Source organism: Delphinapterus leucas, chromosome 15 (assembly GCF_059928025.1).
Source record: "Delphinapterus leucas isolate spDelLeu-1000000601 "Yukka" chromosome 15, BTC_Dleu_Yukka2, whole genome shotgun sequence".
In the NCBI taxonomy this organism is placed as follows: domain Eukaryota; kingdom Metazoa; phylum Chordata; class Mammalia; order Artiodactyla; family Monodontidae; genus Delphinapterus; species Delphinapterus leucas.
This window is the reverse complement of record NC_143143.1, coordinates 38,890,362-38,907,458: the sequence shown is the minus strand read 5'-3', so window position 1 is coordinate 38,907,458 and position 17,097 is coordinate 38,890,362. Positions and strand designations below refer to the sequence as shown.

The 17,097-nt window shown below is 47.8% G+C and overlaps 1 protein-coding gene across 1 annotated transcript; it reads right to left on the bottom strand.

Moving 5' to 3' along the window:
• Positions 1-657: 657 nt before the first annotated feature.
• On the bottom strand, positions 658-7,671 carry PCSK2 (proprotein convertase subtilisin/kexin type 2). The gene is made up of 2 exons (XM_089895419.1): positions 7,466-7,671; positions 658-1,334 (listed from the first exon to the last, which is right to left on the bottom strand). Exons 1-2 carry the CDS (start codon positions 7,669-7,671, stop codon positions 728-730), a joined length of 813 nt encoding a protein of 270 aa, XP_089751545.1. The 3' UTR covers positions 658-727.
• Between the last annotated feature and the right edge of the window lie 9,426 nt (positions 7,672-17,097).

Below are 17,097 nucleotides of genomic sequence, written 5' to 3'. Positions count from 1 at the left end.
TTGGGGCTGGGATGAAGGCTACACACACAGGGTAATTTGGGCATCTCTAGCAGAGTTTACCGTCACTCAGAGCAGCAGCTGGTAAAGGGCAGCCAGGCTACTGAGTTTTTACATGTATCACGCTGGCCGAGTGAGACTAGCTATGATGTGGGCGTTGGTGGCAAGATTTCCAAACCTTCATGCTTTCTGACTCTCTCTTCCCCATCTGGTAATTAGGGCAACTTTCCATTCACGCCACCTTCATTTACATCCCTGAAAAATCTTGCTAAAAGTCAAAAACATCTTTCCCCAAAGGATTTACAGCATCTGTGCTTTAAGAGACTCAGAGCTCACCTCTGTCATAACCTTGGATTCTCCTTTTAAGTAACAGGTCCTCAGCTGAGACCGTGAATGAACGTCCTTGGCGTCACCGCGCCTGGCTTTTTAAATGCATTCTCTTCTATGAAAGAAACCGAGGGGACAGCGGTCCCAGGTTTGTTGGCAAGATATCACCTATCTGAATGACAGAAATAAAGAACTTCGAGTCACAAATAGGACAGAGGTGTTGGTGGGAACACTGTATTTGGGGCACAGAATAAAAAAGGTTGCTTCCATGGTAATGAAAATAACCACTGACAGTGAGCAAAGCTTCGGAGCAAGAAGTTGGAGTCGCTTGTGTGGGGGGAGGTTAATCTCTAGATGCCCGGCTGGGGCGGCGGGCCGGCAGCGGGGAGCGGGCGCCGAGGGGCTAGTTCTCGCCCAGGATACTCTTCAGGCTTCTCTCCACCGCTTCGTCCAGCTCTTCCTCCAGCTCCTCCTTCTTGGACATGGCCAGCTTGGACTGGTAATCCCTCACCACCTGGTCGATGTACGGGGCGCTCTGCGTGCCGTGGAGCATCAGTGTCCACTCCTTCAGCACCCCCTTTTGGGGCGCGCTCCCCACGAAGCCCAGCTCCAGGGTCCATGTCCCCCGGGCATCTTCCCCCCAGGTGTGGGTGGTCATGAAAGGCCACTTGTCGAAGCCCACTTTGGTGTCGTCGTCCCGTGGCCGCCGGCTCAGCAGGATGGACTTGGTGCCCATGGGGGACGTCATGTTGATGTTCAGGTCCCCTCGCCTGGTCGCGTTGACCGTGACGACAGCTTGCACGTGCTCCAGGTAGCGCACGAAGTTCTCCTTCCCCTCGCAGGCGGCGGTGGTGAGCTTCAGCACCAGCTTGCCGGTCGGTGGTATTTTCCTGAGGGCAGAGGGGAGGAGACCGTGAGGGCTGGGCACACTCTCCCAGGGGCAGCTCCGGGGAGCGGGGAGAGCAGGGGCTCTGGAGTGAATTAGTATTTTTTTTTTTTTAGGTAGCTGAAAATTTTATTAGAAAATTAAAATGTAGAACTCTACAGTAGGGACTTCCTTGGTGGTGCAGTGGTTAAGAATCCACCTGCCAGTGCAGGGGACACGGGTTCGAGCCCTGGTCCGGGAAGATCCCACATGCCGCGGGGCAACTAAGCCCATGCGCCACAACTACTGAGCCTGTGCTCTAGAGCCCACGAGCCACAACTACTGAGCCTATGTGCCACAACTATGGAAGCCCTCGCGCCTAGAGCCTGTGCTCCACAACAAGAGAAACCACCACAATGAGAAGCCCACGCACCCCAAGGAAGAGCAGCCCCCGCTCGCCACAACTAGAGAAAGCCTGCACGCAGCAACGAAGACCCAATGCAGCCAAAAATAAATAAATTTATATATATATATAAAAGAACTATATAGTAGGTTCCCATTAGTTACCTGTCTTATACATAGTATCAATAGTGTATATGTGTCAAACCCAATCTGCCAATTCCTCCCACCCCCTTCCTTCCCTATTGGTGTCCATACATTTGTTCTCTCTGTCTGTGTCTCTATTTCTGCTTTGCAAATAAGATCATAGGAGGAATAGATAAAGACGTGGCACATATATACAATGGAATATTACTCAGCCATAAAAAGGGACGAAATCCAGGGTTAATTCTTACACTTGCTGTGTGAGCCTGAGCAAGTTACCCACCTTCTCAGAACCGACTGTGAGTGGACGGGGCAGGCAGCAGGTGCTGTGGACACCGTTCCCGCTTCTCCTAAGTCACTGCTGGGTTTGCCTGCAGCTGAGGCTACTGTGGACCCTGACTGCATCCACCACGGGTATCAGCATCTCCCAGCTTCTCTCCTGGAGCCTTTCCCTGCCTCCTGGGAGCGTCCTCAGCCTGCGTGCAGGCCGGCCCCGAAGTGTCAGAGATTTAACCCCACAGGGAAAGCCCCCTACCAGCGATTGACGGAAGGCGGCGAGTACATACACCTGGCTTCCTCACTCCTGGTGGGGACAACTCAGTGTTGCCCAGGGTGGTCAGTGTTGGTCAATGGAGCATCAATGCATCTTTATTGGATTGCTTCCTCTTCCCTGCCTACAGCTGCACCTCCTCACTTGTTTCCTGAGATCATCTCTCAAAACATTGTCAGTACCCAAGTCCCATCAGGGTCTACTTTTGGGACAACCCAGACTGAGACAGGAGCTCATATACTTTTCTTTTAAAGTACTCACTACCTTGATAAGGAGAAATTATTGCTAATGTGATTGCTAACACTATCATAAAAAACTGAAATTGGGTTAATTAACCCTAGTAAAGCACAGTCCTGTGACAGGCCAGGGGAATTTGGGAGTCTCTTCGGTCATAGAGTTGGAGCCCCATGGACCGTCAGTCTAAGATTCCTCAGCTGTCTTTCCATATAACCGATCTCCTTTCTGGAAGTGGCCTCCTTTGGAGATGAGATGCTCAAAGGTTCTTGCACTAGAAACATAATACAGGAAACTACATTTGAGGAGGGCATGGTACAATGGAAGGACTCCAGACTTCGGGAATAAACCTATTTGGGTTAGAATTCTGCTTCTATGCTTACTGGTCAAGAGAGCTTGGGAAAATTTTTCATATACTTGAAGTCTCATTGTCATTGTGGGTGGGTTTAAATAAGACCATGTAGGAAAACACTGAGCACAGTGCCTGGACCATGATACTAGCTCCCTTTCTCCAGCCCTTTGTCTATGTTAATGTCCTTCCTGGACATGGCTTTTACTTTGGAGCATAAAATGGTGTGTATTTTTTTAAATTTTTATTTACTTTATTTATTTATTTTGGCTGTGTTGGGTGTTCGTTGCTTTTCCCTAGCTGTGGTGAGCAGGGGCTACTCTTCGTTGAGGTGTGTGGGCTTCTCATTGTGGTGGCTTCTCTTGTTGCGGAACACAGGCTCTAGGCACATGGGCTTTGGTAGTTGTGGCTCACGGGCTATAGAGTGCAGGCTCAGTAGCTGTGGCGCACGGACTTCGTTGCTCCGCGGCACGTGGGATCTTCCTGGGCCAGGGCTTGAACCCATGTCCCCTGCATTGGCAGTGGATTCTTAAACACTGCGCCACCAGGGAAGCCCATGGTGTGTATTTTTAAACACACATCTTGTAGAATACATCTACAAAAGGATGCTGGTCATACACCCAGCTCAGAGCCAAGCCTTGGTTCTACGTTGCCCTTGGAACCAAGGCAAAGAACCTGGGAGGGCTTGCTGGAGCTCCCCTGCAGCTCATTGATAAAGGCAATACTCTCCCAAGGAGCTTAAAAATATACACATAAACAGTCTCATGGACCGTGTGTGCTCTGCGTGGACTCTGATGCTGAATCATGCATCCACTGGCCATGGAGATCCAGTGATGGTGCAGGGGCAGAGGGCCCCCGGCACCAGGTTCTGGGGAAATCATCCAATTTGGTAGAAAGCAGGCATTAGGCCAGCTTTGGAGATGTGAGTATGGCAAGCCACTACCTGGACCTCTCAAAGAAGATGCTACTTACTCAGAACAGGATCAGAAACATAACAGGTGAGCTGATAAATGATTAATGATCACATGGGCTCCAGCCCCTGGGCAGAAAGCTACATGGGTAGATTAAAGGTCCAGTTGTGGGTAAGGAATTTGAACTTTCTGAGCTCACTTTCCTTACCTATACAATGGGGATATGACTTCCTACCTTGAAGAGTTGCTGTGAAGATAAATATAGACACACACTCATATACGTTGTACATTTACAAATGTCTAGACCAGTGCTGGCCAACAGCACTACCAATTCCTGCAAGGATGGAAATGTTCTATATCTGTGCTAATACTGTAGCCACTGGCCACATGTGGCTTTTGGGCACTCGAAATGTGACAAGTATGAGTGAGGAACTGAATTTTTAATTAATTAAATTTACTTTTAGTGATCAATTTAAATTTATTTAATTTCACTAAATAGCCACACGTGGCTAGTTGCTTCTGTTTTGTAGAGCACAGATCTAACTGTTGAGAAAATAATTGGAATTTTGCCATCCACCTGGGCAGGTTGGCGTGGGAACAAGCACACACACCTGTTAGGATTTACAAATTGTCCTAGAAGCCTTGGGGTTGGGGTGTGTGCCAGGGTCGGAGGCCCCTCCGGGAACCCCTTGGCCCCTGGGAGCCTGGCTTGTTTAGCGCCTGGGGGACTTGCCTGCTCCCCAAACTCCCATCCCCACCTGCTGGCTGAGGGCCTGGGGCCCTGGGGAGAGGACATTTAACTGCACTCTTCTTGGAATGTTGTCACTTTGAAATTGACTTGAATTGTGAATTCCAGAGGCAGCAAGCTTGATAGAGAAAAGAGAACACCACTCCCTCTCACAGGCAACCTGGCGTTCGTTGGTCCGGAGAGGCAGGGAGCAGCTCTCGTGGATTTTTCTTACCCTCTTCTTGCTGCTTTGTATGTTCTGACTTTCCTCCAGTGCCATATATTGCTTTTAGAAGAAAAGGAGTACAACTCATTCTTATTTTAAAAGAACAGGGACAGGTGCTCAGGAAAAGTCAGTTTATCAGAAGGTTGCAGTAGGAGATGGCTGTTTGTGGAAACAAAGAGGCTCTTCAGAGACCCAGATCTAGCCACACAGCCACGTTCGGGAACACACTCGCTGCTGAAAATGAGGCACCCATCAGAAGGTGTGAGCTACTCTCTGAACTTTCAGAAACAAGTACAGAAGCCTGGTGCTCAAGTCCTATAAAGACAAACATGGCTTATATCTTTGTCTTACTGCATGTTGGTGCAAAATGAGGGCTCAGTGACTTTGTGCTTAGAAATAGGCGTTGCTTCCCCGGGGGCCCTTGGAATGCTCTTTGGGTTCTCAATCCTCAGCTGTATGATAAAAACTGTTATGAAGCTGTAGTCGTTTTGCTAGAATGATAATAGTAACAATGGCAGCTGCCCTTTCCCGAGTATCTAAAACACCTGCCATGTGGTTGTCACTGAAGAACACTCAACAGGGGTCACTTGATGTTTGCTCTTCCCCACGTCACAGTGTCAGGTGGGCATTAACCCCCACAGAAGACACTGCAGCTCAGAAGTGACCAGTCCACAGCCACCCGGCCAGCACGCTGTGGCCGAGCACGCCCTCCGCTCTACTATGCATTCGGATCAGGTTTTAACGTTGATCTCCAAATTCATTTAAAATCCGGAGTTCGCCACAGTCTTCAAGGAGCTGAGTGAACAGGGGAGGGTGGAAGTGGCCTGTATCTGACAGCGTGCTCTGGGGACACGCTGGCCGATGGGGCGGCCTGGGCTTCCTCTGCTCACGGCCCTCGGCTGGTCCAGCACAGATGCTCACAGCCAGTTCTATTTTTCCCTTTTATTTTAGTCAAGCATCCTTTACAGACTCTCCTGATGAAGTCTCCTTAGAAAATTGCTTTTCGAATTGACTGCTTCTCTGGGAAGATGAGTGCTGAGGAAACTCATAACCCTGACGGTTGCCACTCACCTGCTCAGAGGCCGTTTCTGTACAGCCCTGCATAGAAAGTGGCAGCTATCAAGCCTGCGGATCCCTCCGTCCCAGCCCCTGAGAAGTTGGATTCCTGGTGATAGGGCTGCCTCTACCAGAGGCACAAGCTGGCCTGGGCGTTGCCCTCAGGACCCCCTGCCCAGCCTCTGAGTTCTTTCATGAGCACATCTGCCCCAGACCTCACTCACCTGCATCTGAGAACAATTCAGGCGTGGGTGGACGAGGGGACACAGAGCGCTTCCAACAAGGCTGCCTGTCCCCTGCCCCTGAATCTCCCTGGCTGGACTGGTGGTCCTATTGCCACCGTGTAGACATCTTCCTTGTGCCCAGGTGATGCTGGCTAAATGTTCATTCATTCATTCATCCCACAAATATTGATCCCATGACTACTAAGTTCCAGGCGCTGTTCTAGGCCCTGAGGACACACCAGCAAACGAGACAGATGAGGTCCCTGTCCTCCTGGAGCCCAGCTGAGTTAGTGCTGAAGTAGCTCTCGCGTTTCCTCTCATTAAAAGAATGCTGCTGAGACTGCCCACAAACCTCCGTCTTCTGGACCTTACCCCAAACCTCAGAAATAAGAACCTCTGTGGGGTGGGGCGTTGACATACGTATTTTCACACACCAACCAAGAAATCCCTCTATACTTTACATTTTAAAAATTGCTGTCACAGTATATGTGTACATGTGTATTTTGTTTGGAATAAAATTGTCTCAACTAACAGAAGGTCATTTGTGGAAGGTAAATTCTCAATGGATTTGCATAAAAACCTGTAAGAAGTATGTTTTCTATATAGACAAGAACATCTATAGATATTGTGAAATAAATTTAACCTAGTGAATCAACTGAAATATAATAAAAGATTTCTCCAGATTAAAAGAAAATAATGCTGCTGCTATTGGATAAGTTCCCGGCTAGTTGTGAGCCATTGGGACGGTCACATCTCAGGGCCTCAGATTCCTTAACTAAAATGAGGCGTCAGACAGCCTATTTCCAGTGTTGCCTCTGGCTCCAAATTCCAACCTGTACCTGGATTATGACAGAATGTCCAGTGCACTCGGAATTGGGAGAGAAACGGTCATTCATCTCGGCATATACGTTCCGCATCTCCCTCTCCCCTCTGCCCCCCAGAAGCACAGAGCGCGAGGATCAACAGAGACCCATCCTTCTTGTCCAGGGCAATTGCGGAGAACAAGGTCTGACATCAAGGTGAACCTCGACTAAGCAGGCCCCAATGCCCGTTCCCCTAAATACTGCAACCGTGCCACCTTTCTGTTAATCTCGAATGTAGCCAGGATGCAACTAACTGTACATCCTGCTCTGGTCACACTGCCCATGGTCCCCACCTGCTGTGGCCCAGCGTCTGCAAAGGCACAGACGCCGTAAGTCTTCCCCTTGGCAATCCCTCTTTGTAAATCTCTCCCTTTTTGCAATAAGGGAAAGAAGTTCCAGGCCCCAGGGCTTTGTAGACTGGATACTTTGGAGTTGTGCAACACTGCAGCTCTGCCTGGAAGCTGGTTGTCCCTGAATCAAATCCAGTGCATCTCGGGATGACGCAGAGAGGGAATCTGTTATGGTCACCAGTGCAGTGGCGCCATCTCTGGGTATTTTCCACAAACAGCAGTAGAACTGCTGCCCGCACTTACTCAGGGTCCTGCACGGAGCCTCCCACACAGTGGAACCTCTCAGGCACAGTTTTCCAGTCTTTGGCCATTTTCACCATGGCGCCTGCGTCAAGCACCCCGTAGCCAAAGAGGTGATTAAACTCCAAGCCGACCCCGTTCCTCCGCCACTGATGGACCTCGTCATGAAGCTGGTTCCGTTTGGAGGTGAGCACGGTCAGATGCTGCATGTCTCTCCAGGTCAGACCCAGGCTGGGTACCGGAGGCAGAGTGTTTGAGAGCAAGGGCGGGGGAAGAGGAGAGAGAGAGAGGGAGAGAGACACAATGACTAAGGTAGGACATAGACCCCTGGTAAGATGTTGGAACATCTATGAACCCACAAGTCAAGGGAGGATTTCCATGCACTACTGAGAATATAGGTATAGATATATGTCAATTTAAAATATCTTGCCTTTCTTACTTAAATACATTTCAATTGCGATATCTAACACACACTGGAATGGCTAAAATGAAAAAGACTGACAATACCAAGTGTTGGCAAAGACATGGAGCAACTGGGTACTTTGGTGATGGAAGTGTAAGTTATTGCAGACACTTCGGAAAATGGTTTGGCTCTATCTTCAAATGTTGCCCATGTGCTTAAGCTATGGCCCAGAAGTTCCATTTTTAGGTATGTATCCAACAAAAATGTGTGTATATATTCACCAGACATATACGTATTGGAATGTTCATAGGCCTAAACTATGAAGTCCTCAAATGCCCATCCACAGTAAAGTGAATAAACCAATTGAGGTGTGTTTATAGGAGGTGGAACACTGCACTGCAATGAGAATGAACTACAGCTACTCAGAATAACAGGGAGCTCACAATTGTGTGAACCTCACAATAAGAATTCTGACCCAAAGAAGCCAGACACAGGGGAGAACACAGAGTATGGTTCCATTTGTTTAAAGTATAAAAACAGGCACAATGAATCTGTGCTGTCAGAAGCCAGGTTAGTGGTTGGTCTTGGGGTGGCAGTGCCTGTAAGGGACACAGGGGGCTGCTGGGTGCTGACAGAGTTCTGTTTCTTGATCTGGGTGTTGGCTACGCAGGAGTGTTCCATTTGGGGACATGAAGCTGTCAGTTCTTCAAGGGCAGAGATAACAGCTTCAGCATATTTGTCTCCCAGTGCCCAGGACAGCCCTCAGCATACTCTTCGTTCAGCAAATAGACAAGTTTGCTTGCAGACTTGTCTTTGGAAATTAATGTCTAACAGTCTGTGCTATTGACATTAGTGTCAATGTCTGTGCTTTTCAAAGTGTAAGTCATGATCCGTTTGTGGGCTAGGAGGTCAACTGATTGCACAGGCTATGTATCTGGGCTGCACAGTAAAACTGTCTGGTGGGAACATTTAAAAATCCACTGCTCAGGCCACATCTCAGACTATTTAAATCAGAATCTCTGGGAGTGGGACCCAGGCTTTGGAAATTGTTAACACTTCCCAGGTCATTCCAGTAGACAGCTGAGAACCAGAGATTTAATGGATGGGGCTATCACAAGTGGAATAGAACAGAAAAGAATAACAGTGTGCACGTAATATGGGAAACTCTGTGTGTGTGTGTGTGTGGTATTGTAGTATGTGTTTGGGTTGCAATGCAAAATTAATTTCTCACTGAGAGTCACGGTCACAAAAGTTGAGAACTACGGTTCTCCCTAGACTCAAATGATTCAAAGAACACCATCACTCATTTGATAAAATCTCAACACAAGCAGCATTCATTGGTTCAAAGCTTCAAAACAGAGTCAAAAGATGATAATGATTCATATGCTCTTGAAATGCAGACCTTTAAGTTCTTTTCCCATTTAGGTTTGTACATAATATTGAGGAGAAGGAAGTCCAGGAAGACCTTCAGCTTTTAAAGAGAAAGTTTCAAGGAAGGTCAATGCTTATTTGAGAAATTTAAGAACATATCTTGGACATATGGTTCCCTGGACATATGGACTAGGTGAACAGTGTGAAATTTCCTGAAGTTGATTATGGCCGAAAGCTCATTGTTTTGCTGGAATAGGATTCTGAGTTCATTTAACTCAAAAGTGTCGATAAACGAGGATTTGGTGACCTCAAGGTGATCCAAGGGCTGGCTGGTAGGTGGAGCATCTCTCATCTTTGCTAGGGGTTCTGCTGCAAAAATGAGCCATGCTTCTAACCCCACTAGACGTTTCTCCACGGATTTATTCTCATCGGGTCCATAAGAGAGAAAGAATGTGCTAGAACAAGGATGTTCTACTTTTAACCTAAATCAGAGCGTGCTCCATACTCCAATGTCACTGAATTTGTGACACCATTTGAACAACCATTTGCTTATGTCTGAAAAGTAAAACAGAGTCCCTCTTATTTCCTCATTCTGAGCAACTTCTGAATTGACCGAAGATACTATTGTGTAAAATAATTATTTCATCAACGTGCTTTAGGCTTTAATCCTACCATAGCAGCTCAAGGATTGTATTAAATTAAATAATAAATATTTTTATTATTTAATATTAATAATTAATATTAAATAATAAAATATTAAATAATAAAAAATAACTTTACAGAACATCTACAATATAAAAGTCACTGTGTTCAGTGCTACAGGACAAGGAACATGACATTTTCTCAAGTATTTTATATAATAGCTGGGAAAGTAAGACAGATATATGGAAAGGTATCATGTCCAGGCTCTGCACTAGTGCCGGGCAGGTCGTAGGAAGGTCCCTGCCCTCTCAGAGCCTACAGCCCGGGGAACAGACAGACAGCTCAATATTTTAAAATGCCAGGGGAGCCAACAGTGGAACCCTGAGTTATCCCAGCCGGGGAGTCTCACAGACTGTGGTCCTGCAGCAGAACCTCATGGGGACTCGTGACAGATATGGATTCCTGGCCTCAACCTCAGGTCTCTGGAATCGGCCTCCTGGACGCTGCGGGCCTGAGGATGTGCACTCAAGACAAAGCGCAGGTGATGCTTCTGCACACGGGGTTTGAGAACACGGGTCTGAGATGGCGGTTCACAACCTTGTCTGCACATGTGAACCAACGTGAACACAATGACGAAGTCAGACAGGACCCGGAGATGCTGTTCCCACGGGCCTGTCCGAGCATCTGCCGAAGGCTCCAGCAAACCTGCTTGGGGCGGGGGTGGGGGGTGGTTCTTAACTTCCTGGCGGCACTGGGGGTGCTTGTTACAAGTGCAGCTTCTGGAGATTCTGAGTCTGTGGACCTGGCGTGGGCTTGGATATCTGTTCTTAGCAAGCACTCCAGGGATTCTGATCAGCAGCAGCAAATTTGAGAAACTCTGGTCCAGGGGGTTAGCAAGGGTCTCTCAGGAAGTGATATTTCTAGCTAAGGTCAAAGGGACGAGTGGGAGTGACTGAGTAAACACAGGGAAGGGGAGTTCCTAGGGAGAGAAGGTTCTGGAAGGAAGGATCTAGAGGCGGGAGAAGGCACATATCAGCACAGGAGGTTGGGAGCCCTGTATGAGTCAGGGAGGTAGAGCCAGGAACAGAGGCGGAGAGGATGACACAGTAGAATGTAGGGACTTTATCTTAGTGACAGACAGGAAGGGCAGAGAGACCCGTGATCCGATCTCCAGAAACATCACCAGGGAGGAGGAATCAAGACGTGGGACTGGAAAGAGGATGCTGCAGGAACCTGGCCCACGAACAAGTGACCATGAGGACCGAGCCGTGAGCTGTAACAAGGCCATGTACGAGGAACCCCCGGTGAACTATCAGTGAAAATGGTGACACCTGTGCAGCTGCAGGGCACCTATTGGTTGGGTCCAATCGCTCATAGGACGCTGTGATGTTCCAGGGTAAACGTTCAGCTGTCAGCAGACTGGTCCTAGGCTACTTGGGATGGGCCATCTGCCTCTCGGTTCAGAGAGAACATCTCCGGAGGTCAAAGACAAACCCAGGGCTTCTAGATAAGATGTGAGGACAGGCCAGGGCTCCAAGGAGAGAGGTCACTCAGAGCCTGGCCAAGGTGGCAGCCGTCTTGAGCAAGAGAGTGTGGGATCTTGGAAAAACCAGTGTGAAGCCCAGGGAGAGACTGGCCCCACATGGCTGGAAGAGGAATCTTGCACCAGGGAGACCTCGGGATGGGCTGTTTTCCTAAGCCTCTAAAGCTGGTCCTGGCAAGTGAGTTTTTGCCTGTGAATGATCCCTAGAACCATATCTCCTACAGAGCCCTGCACTTACGGTTGGTGTACTAACTTCCCACTGGTGCAAAATAGTGCCCTTTTCTTCTTTTTTTTTTTTTTGAGTTCTCTATTTGTGAGGATTACCCCTGAAAGACCATTGTTTTTCAGAGTTCTTCTATTTATGGTATCAAATTCTCTGGATTCCAATTCACATTTTCCTCCTGATAATCAAGACAGCAAAGGGAATTTAAGGAGAGAACAGCTACAAAACTGCATTTCCCATCCTCCCTTGCAGTCTGGGGTGGCCATGTGACAGTTCTGGCCAATAAGAAATAAGTCCCTGGGTGATTTTTCGAAAATTTTTTAAACAGGGATCACTCAGCTGGTGGATTTCTTTTTTCCCTTTGCTTTTCCCCTCTTCCTGCCTGACATGTAAACATGATGGCTGGAGCTCCCGTGGCATCTAGATAACATGAAGGTGTAGAAGAACAGAAATCTAGAGACAGAGTCCCTGATTCTTGGTGGCCACCCTGCACTTGCCGGGGCTCCTCATCTCTGTATTATCTTCTGCATGACAGAAAAATAAACTCCTTCATAAGAAACTTATTAAATAAAATTAATATTCCATTTAAACTATATTGTTACTATGCTATTAAAAAAAAAGGAAAAGAAAAGAAAAATAAATTCCTGTCTCAGTTTAACTGTTGTTTTTGGATTTCCTGTTTTCAGTCTAATACGGGCACCTAGTCAGAGGCAGAGTGCGATGTTCATATTCCGCAAACGGCACCTGAGTGCTAGGTTCATAGAGCCCTTGCCGTACTCCTGGATGCCACACACTCCAGGCCACAGACCAGCATGGGGCTGGCTGCTCTTGCAGTCCCTGAAAAAGGCGTTGAAAAGACAGATTCCTGGGCCATTCATCCCTAAGGATGTGATTCAGTGACTTTCGGCTGAGTCTTGGGAATCTATCATTTTCAAAACTCCCCAGTGCTCAACTTCACTAGTTATCAGGGAAATAAAAATTAAAACTACAGTGCAATTCCACAGAATGCCCACAAGAATGGCTGAAGTGTAGAAGAAAGATAATAGCAAATGTTGGCAAGGATGTGGAACAGCTGTAACTCTCATGCACTGTTGGAGGGAGTGTCAGCAAGTGCACCAACTCCGGAAAACTGCTAGACCTGCACCTGTGTACACCCCATGACCCAGCTTTCTGACTCCCTAATATACATCAAACAGAAATGCGTCCACATCTTCACCAAAAGACATGTACAAGAATGCTCACAGCAATGCTATTCACAATAGCCCCGGTGTGGAAACAACCCAAGTATCCACTTATACAATGGAGTAATATTCAACAACAAGTATGGACAACCTATAAGCACACGCAGCAGCATGGAGGAATCTCTCAGACATAATCCTGAACCGAAAAGCACATACTGAGACTCAGGTAATGGTCTGTTTCCTGACTTGGGTTCTGGTTACGTGGATCTGTTAACTTTACAAGAAGTCTTTGAGCTGTACCTAATATTTGTGCACTTTTCTCTGCATCTAGTAGACTTTGATAGAGCTCACATGAAAAAATCCATCCCTTGGAAGGTCAGTTTTGGAAACACTGTTCTAGTCCAGTATATGGGCCACTTTACTACGGATGGTTCTCCTGGGTCACAAGTTTGCCTCTTTTAACATCTACCCCTCAAACCCAGCTCAGCCCTCTTGAACCACCCAGAAAGCCTGGGGTCATGGAGAGAACCCCAAATATTTGAAGGCAGCAGTAACTCCCCACTAAAGAAATTCTTCGGAATTTCTCTAATATTGGTCTCACTGGGAAATGTGAGCAATGTTCCCGACAACTCAGAAAGGCATTTTCAAGCATTTGGCAGAAAAGCATTTTATGAGATTAAACAACAAGGTGATGACTGGTCAGAACAGAGGCGTGGTTTCCCTTTGTCCCCTGGAGCCATGGGGGTGGTCATTCTCCCTCTTCCGTAGTCTGGATGGGAATTCATTTAGACAGGATAATTTATTTACTGTATTCAAGTTGCTTTGGAAAAGCTTTCTTATTGGACCTCTGGGTGGGAAACAGCCCTCGACTGCTGCCACATATGTCACCAGGGACTCCCAGCTGCCTCATGTGAAGATAAAGAGAGATGAGCTGTAGGAAGTGTTCGTGGAGAGTCTTTCCCTCCGGGCTCTCTCCTGGGGCTATTTCATGCTGAGCAGCGGTTTCAGCTGCTGGCTGTTGGAGCCTTTTGTCCCAAAGAGAAGCCTTGGAGTTTACTTTCCCAGATGGGGCTCTTAGCCAACGGCCAAACAGTACAAGAATATGGCAGCCCAGCTCCCTTGCTTTGATGTGGAACAAACTCTGAGGCATAATTTACCCTCCAGAGCTCTCCCTGGGATCAGGCTGAGGCCAGAACTTCTGAAATCGCATCCTTGCTCAGCTTCTTCCCCAGCCCGAACCTGCTTCCTCTCCTCCCCAGTGGTTTCTGCCGGGATCCCTCTCCTAATAAATCACTTGCATCAAATCTAATCTCAGGGTGTGTTTCCAACTCAGGTGATTGGTGTTCTGAGGAATTTTTGAGGACTGGCTCCCAAGACGGGCTTGAACCCGCTACTGCCAGGTATCATTTTTTCCCTCTTTATGGCAAGAGACAGCACTCAATTCATGACCATTGCTCCAAAACAAAGTGTGCCTAAGTGGTGATTGCATTCTTTTCTGTAAGGAAATCTGCAAGTGTGCTAAAGGATGGAGAATAATTGGTGCAGAGCCCATGCATCTGTTTAAAGTTCCAGCAGCCTGCTCCATAACTTTGATGTATGTAAGGGGTCACTTTGTAGGCATATAGGCCTGGGAAAGTGACTTTTTGCTTGCCAGAATCTAAGGAGACTTTGAGTCAAGTTCTGCCTCTTAGATTTAAGAGGAGACCAGGAAGCCCTTCTTGTTCCCTGTCCTCTGCAAGGCTCTGTGGCAGGCAGCAGCCTCCCGCTGCTTGTCTGCTCCCAGTTGGAGTGAGCGAGGCCAGCTCAGACTCCAGGACCCAACAGGCCCTGAGAGGAACAGCTTCATCTTCAGGAAATGCACATAATACGTGAGTAAGTTTTGGTCTCTGTGCTTAATAGGAAGGCTTTGACCAGTGTCCATCTCTTCTTTCCTAAAATTTCCAACTGACTTTTGTTAAAAGAATCAAAGCTTGGCCTGGTCCAAAAGAGAAGTCACTCCCAATTTGGGGCCTTATCTGTAAAAGGAGGATAATGATGTCTTTTCTGCTTAAAGGCAGAGGGGTTGGACTAGATAATCTTTTGATGTCCTTTCCTATTCTAGGAATCAGCTCTTACCTCCTTTGCAAGTCAAAAAATGCACTGCATATGTGGAGAGTCAAGCAGGGCTGCCTGAAGATTGTTGCTAGAAGCTCCGGTTGCCTAGCAATGGCTGACAGGGACGGGAACTCAACTTCCCTTCCCCAGGAGCCTGAATTCAACTTCTTATAAGTTGCTGGTTCTGTATTCTTGGATAATTCCCTGCCTAGCGGGCATTTGCACTTACACCACATGGGTGGTGCCTGAAGCCACAAGTTCATTGTTCAAACCCAAGGCCAGCCTCTGGTTTGCACTGAGAGAAGACAGAGGAGTGGGTGGGCAGGGACCTCTGCTGATGCTCAAATCCAAGGTGGGTCCAGCTGTACTGACCTGTGGCCTCTGCGGAGGTGGTGAGAACAGAGGGGATGGTCTCCCCTCTCTGGTAGCTGGATGGTTTCCCAGCAAAGCCCATTTCTAGGCCTATGTTGTGTGACTTCGCCCACCTTGTCTCAGTGTTAAAATGAGTTCAGCCTTATGAGTTAACAACTCTGGAGCGAGAGCATCCTGTTTAACACATGTCTGAAAACCTTGCTGGATACCCGGCTTGGCAATGGTTTTCCTTCACGTAGCTGTTTGGGAGTATTATTAGAGTAAAACAGCCACGGGATCCATAGAAGATAAAAGGGTGTTTTCACCAAGAAAACATCGATGTGCCCCTATGTGCGGTTGGATGTTGGACTCTTGTGCTCTCTCAGGGAGGTAGTTTTGTGGTGTGTGTGTGAGTGTGTGTATCATTTAGCAATGCCCACCAGAGTTCATTGGCCCTGGCTATTTACTGACTCTCACACCCACTTTTGCCTCTGTGGACACCTAGGTGGGGAGACATGTCTCAGTCCACCCTGCAGAACCGGCCCTTGGTCCCGAGATGGAAACATACTTAGCCTCTAAAGCCAGTGCAAACACTCCAGCTGCCTCGGGAGCAGCTGCGGATGTCCCAGAATGCCTCAGGGTGCAGTTGCCGTACAAATCTGTGGTTGCCTGGAGGGGAAGATAGTGAGCAATGAGTGAGTCACACTGCTTTAAACCCAAGACGACATGGAGCAGAGGATTTTCTATTTCTTTTACTTAAACTCTGCCTCGTTCTGAAGAAGATTAAGATGAAGGTAAGGATAAGTTGAGCACCCATGTATCTATTCTGCCATGCATTTTATCTGAGTTTCCCAGTAGCCCGTGCAAAAAGGGAAACACAATCAGTTATAGTTACAGTGTCCACAAGATAAAAGCAAGTCAGTTGTTCAGAGAAGCGTATCTGCAGCTATTCTAGAGACCAGAGAGACATTTATCTTCTGGCTCCTAAAAGGAAACATCGTAGGTGGAAAGTGACAAGCCAATATCACCACCATAGTCAAAGCAATGGTGAGTTTTGTTGCATTGGGATTGGCTTGGAAAGCTCAGGGCCAGTCCATCAGCAATTTCCTTTCCCTTCAGGAAAAAGGGTGGCATTCCCAAAGAGGAAAGACAAAACAGGCTCAGCCACAGTTTGCCTAGAGGGACAGGCCATTAAAGAGAAGTGTTACATTCTCTACATCTAAAATCCACGGAGAGAGTCTGGAACACCCTGAGCGACACCTCTGATACATGAGTGATCACCCCACGGGAGGCTGATCAACTGAGTTTTAAAGGATTTTACAAAGAGAAAGTCCCCATTTGCAGTGTTTGCGAGAGCCAGGGTTTTCATTAAGATCATTTATAAGCCACGAGAATACTCCTTCCTCCTGTTTGTCTGTAGGCTCCTCAAGTGGGCCTATTATTTGGGGGGACAAAGTACCAGGGAGGTTTAAAAGCATCTACTTGTGGAAAATGACAATATTCAAAGAGAACTCAAGGCCCCTCCCCAGCCATAGTAGAAAGAGAGTCATAGACAGGTGTTGAGGACAAAGTGACACCATTGGGAGGCCCTTGGGGCAGGGAGGGGAGCTTCTTCACTTGTCCCTTTCAGCTTGTAGGATGAGAGAGGCGAAACCTCCTTCTACTTGGGAGGAGCTGACATGATCTCCATCCTCCCCAAGACCAGGGGGAGCCCCCGGCTCATGGAGGGAGTCAGGCTAAGGTCTGTGTCTCCTGTAGGTAAAGGGCTTCTCCTGGGTCATGTGAGAGCCTGGCCAGCTGGTCAGGTGGAGCCCAGGCAGGCACTTG

Excerpts from the sequence above, each read along its gene's own strand:
- PCSK2 (XM_089895419.1), bottom strand. The coding sequence starts at position 7,671 with ATGCAGCATCTGACCGTGCTCACCTCCAAACGGAACCAGCTTCATGAC. Across the intron at positions 1,335-7,465 it reads GGCTCCGTGCAGGACCCTGA|TCAGCTACCTAAAAAAAAAA; the intron begins GTAAGTGCGGGC and ends CTAATAAAATTT.